The 1,447-nt window shown below is 50.0% G+C and overlaps 1 protein-coding gene across 1 annotated transcript; it reads left to right on the forward strand.

The window, feature by feature from the left end:
- Window positions 1-197: 197 nt before the first annotated feature.
- Window positions 198-1,421, forward strand: LOC114635278 (leukocyte immunoglobulin-like receptor subfamily B member 3; the record flags this gene model as incomplete). Its single annotated transcript, XM_028783940.1, has 3 exons — window positions 198-482; window positions 610-918; window positions 1,134-1,421. Coding segments are annotated over 3 exons (882 nt in total), but the record flags the coding sequence as incomplete, so codon positions are not given.
- Window positions 1,422-1,447: the final 26 nt, after the last annotated feature.

A 1,447-nucleotide genomic window follows, 5' to 3' on the forward strand; every position in this document is an offset into this window, starting at 1 on the left:
ACAGGAGACAGTGCGACCACAGATACAGATTTCAATGCAGAAATAGTCCAAAAACCCAGGATGTCCACAACTGAGATGAGTCTTCACAGGTCTTTGTCCTAATCTGGATCACATTAAATGCCATCCGTCTCCCAAGTGTGACTTTCTCGGTACCACTTTCAAGCACACCCACTTGCTTCTCTCCTAATTCCTTGCAGGGAACCTCCCCAAACCCATCATCAAGGCTGAACCGGGCTCTGTGATCTCCTTCACTAGTTCCGTGACCATCTGGTGTCAGGGGAACATGGATGAAGAAATGTATTTTCTGCATAATGAGAGAAGCCAAAAAACCTGGAGAGCACAGACAGCACAGGAGCCTGGGAACAAGGGCAAGTTCTTCATCCCTTCTGTGAGGAGAGATCATGCAGGACAATATCGCTGTTATTGTTACAGTTCAACTGGTTGGTCAGAGCCCAGTGACACCCTGGAGTTGGTGGTGACAGGTGAGGGGACAGTCAGGTTCCTACCCCCAGGCTCTGCTCTCAGGAGTACTCCCCCTCCCAGAGAGTGATCCATGGGAACATTGTGACAGTGTGAGGACATGTAACAAACTTCCTCCTTCTCTCCTAGGAATCTATCAGGACTATGAACCCAGGCTGTCAGTGCTGCCCAGCCCTGTGGTGACAGTAGGAGGGAACATGACACTCCAGTGTGCCTCACATAGTCACTATGATGAATTCATTCTCACCAAGGAAGATCAGAAGTTCACCAGCTCACTGGTGACACAGCATATTCCTTCTAGAGGACAGTACCAAGCCCTGTTTGTCATGGGACCTATGACCCCAAACCTCACAGGGACGTTCAGATGTTATGGTTACTACAAGAATACAGCACAATTGTGGTCAGTATCCAGTGAACCCCTGGAAATTCACATCTCAGGTGAGTCAGCACCATCGTTCTTCCAATCTTTTATGAGAACATAAGCACTTTTTCATGGCCTGCCCGTCTGCAGAGTTGCAGGAAGAGAAGAACTAAATGGAGAACCTGTGTTCTCAGTCACAGCCCTGCTTAGGGAGAAGCTGTGACATGTGCTGGGCAGGAAGGGAGGTCAAAGGTTTTTGGTAAGAGCTTAGTCACTGTCACCTTCCCTCTAGGGCTGTCCAAGAAGCCCTCTCTGCTGACTCACCAAGGCCATATCCTGGACTCTGGAATGAGCCTCACTCTGCAGTGTTGTTCTGACATCAACTATGACAGGTTTGCTCTGTACAAGGCGGGGGATTCTAACATCATGCAGCACCCTAGCCAGTGGGCCAACACTGGCATCTCCATGGCCAACTTCACACTGAGCCACTCCACTGGAGGCCAATACAGATGCTATGGTGTGCACAACCTCTCCTCTGAGTGGTCGGCCTCCAGTGACCCCCTGGACATCCTGATCAGAGGTGAGGATCTACAGAGATTCGATCAG

Source organism: Grammomys surdaster, unplaced genomic scaffold (genome assembly GCF_004785775.1).
Source record: "Grammomys surdaster isolate TR1022 unplaced genomic scaffold, NIH_TR_1.0 80905, whole genome shotgun sequence".
Lineage (NCBI taxonomy): Eukaryota > Metazoa > Chordata > Mammalia > Rodentia > Muridae > Grammomys > Grammomys surdaster.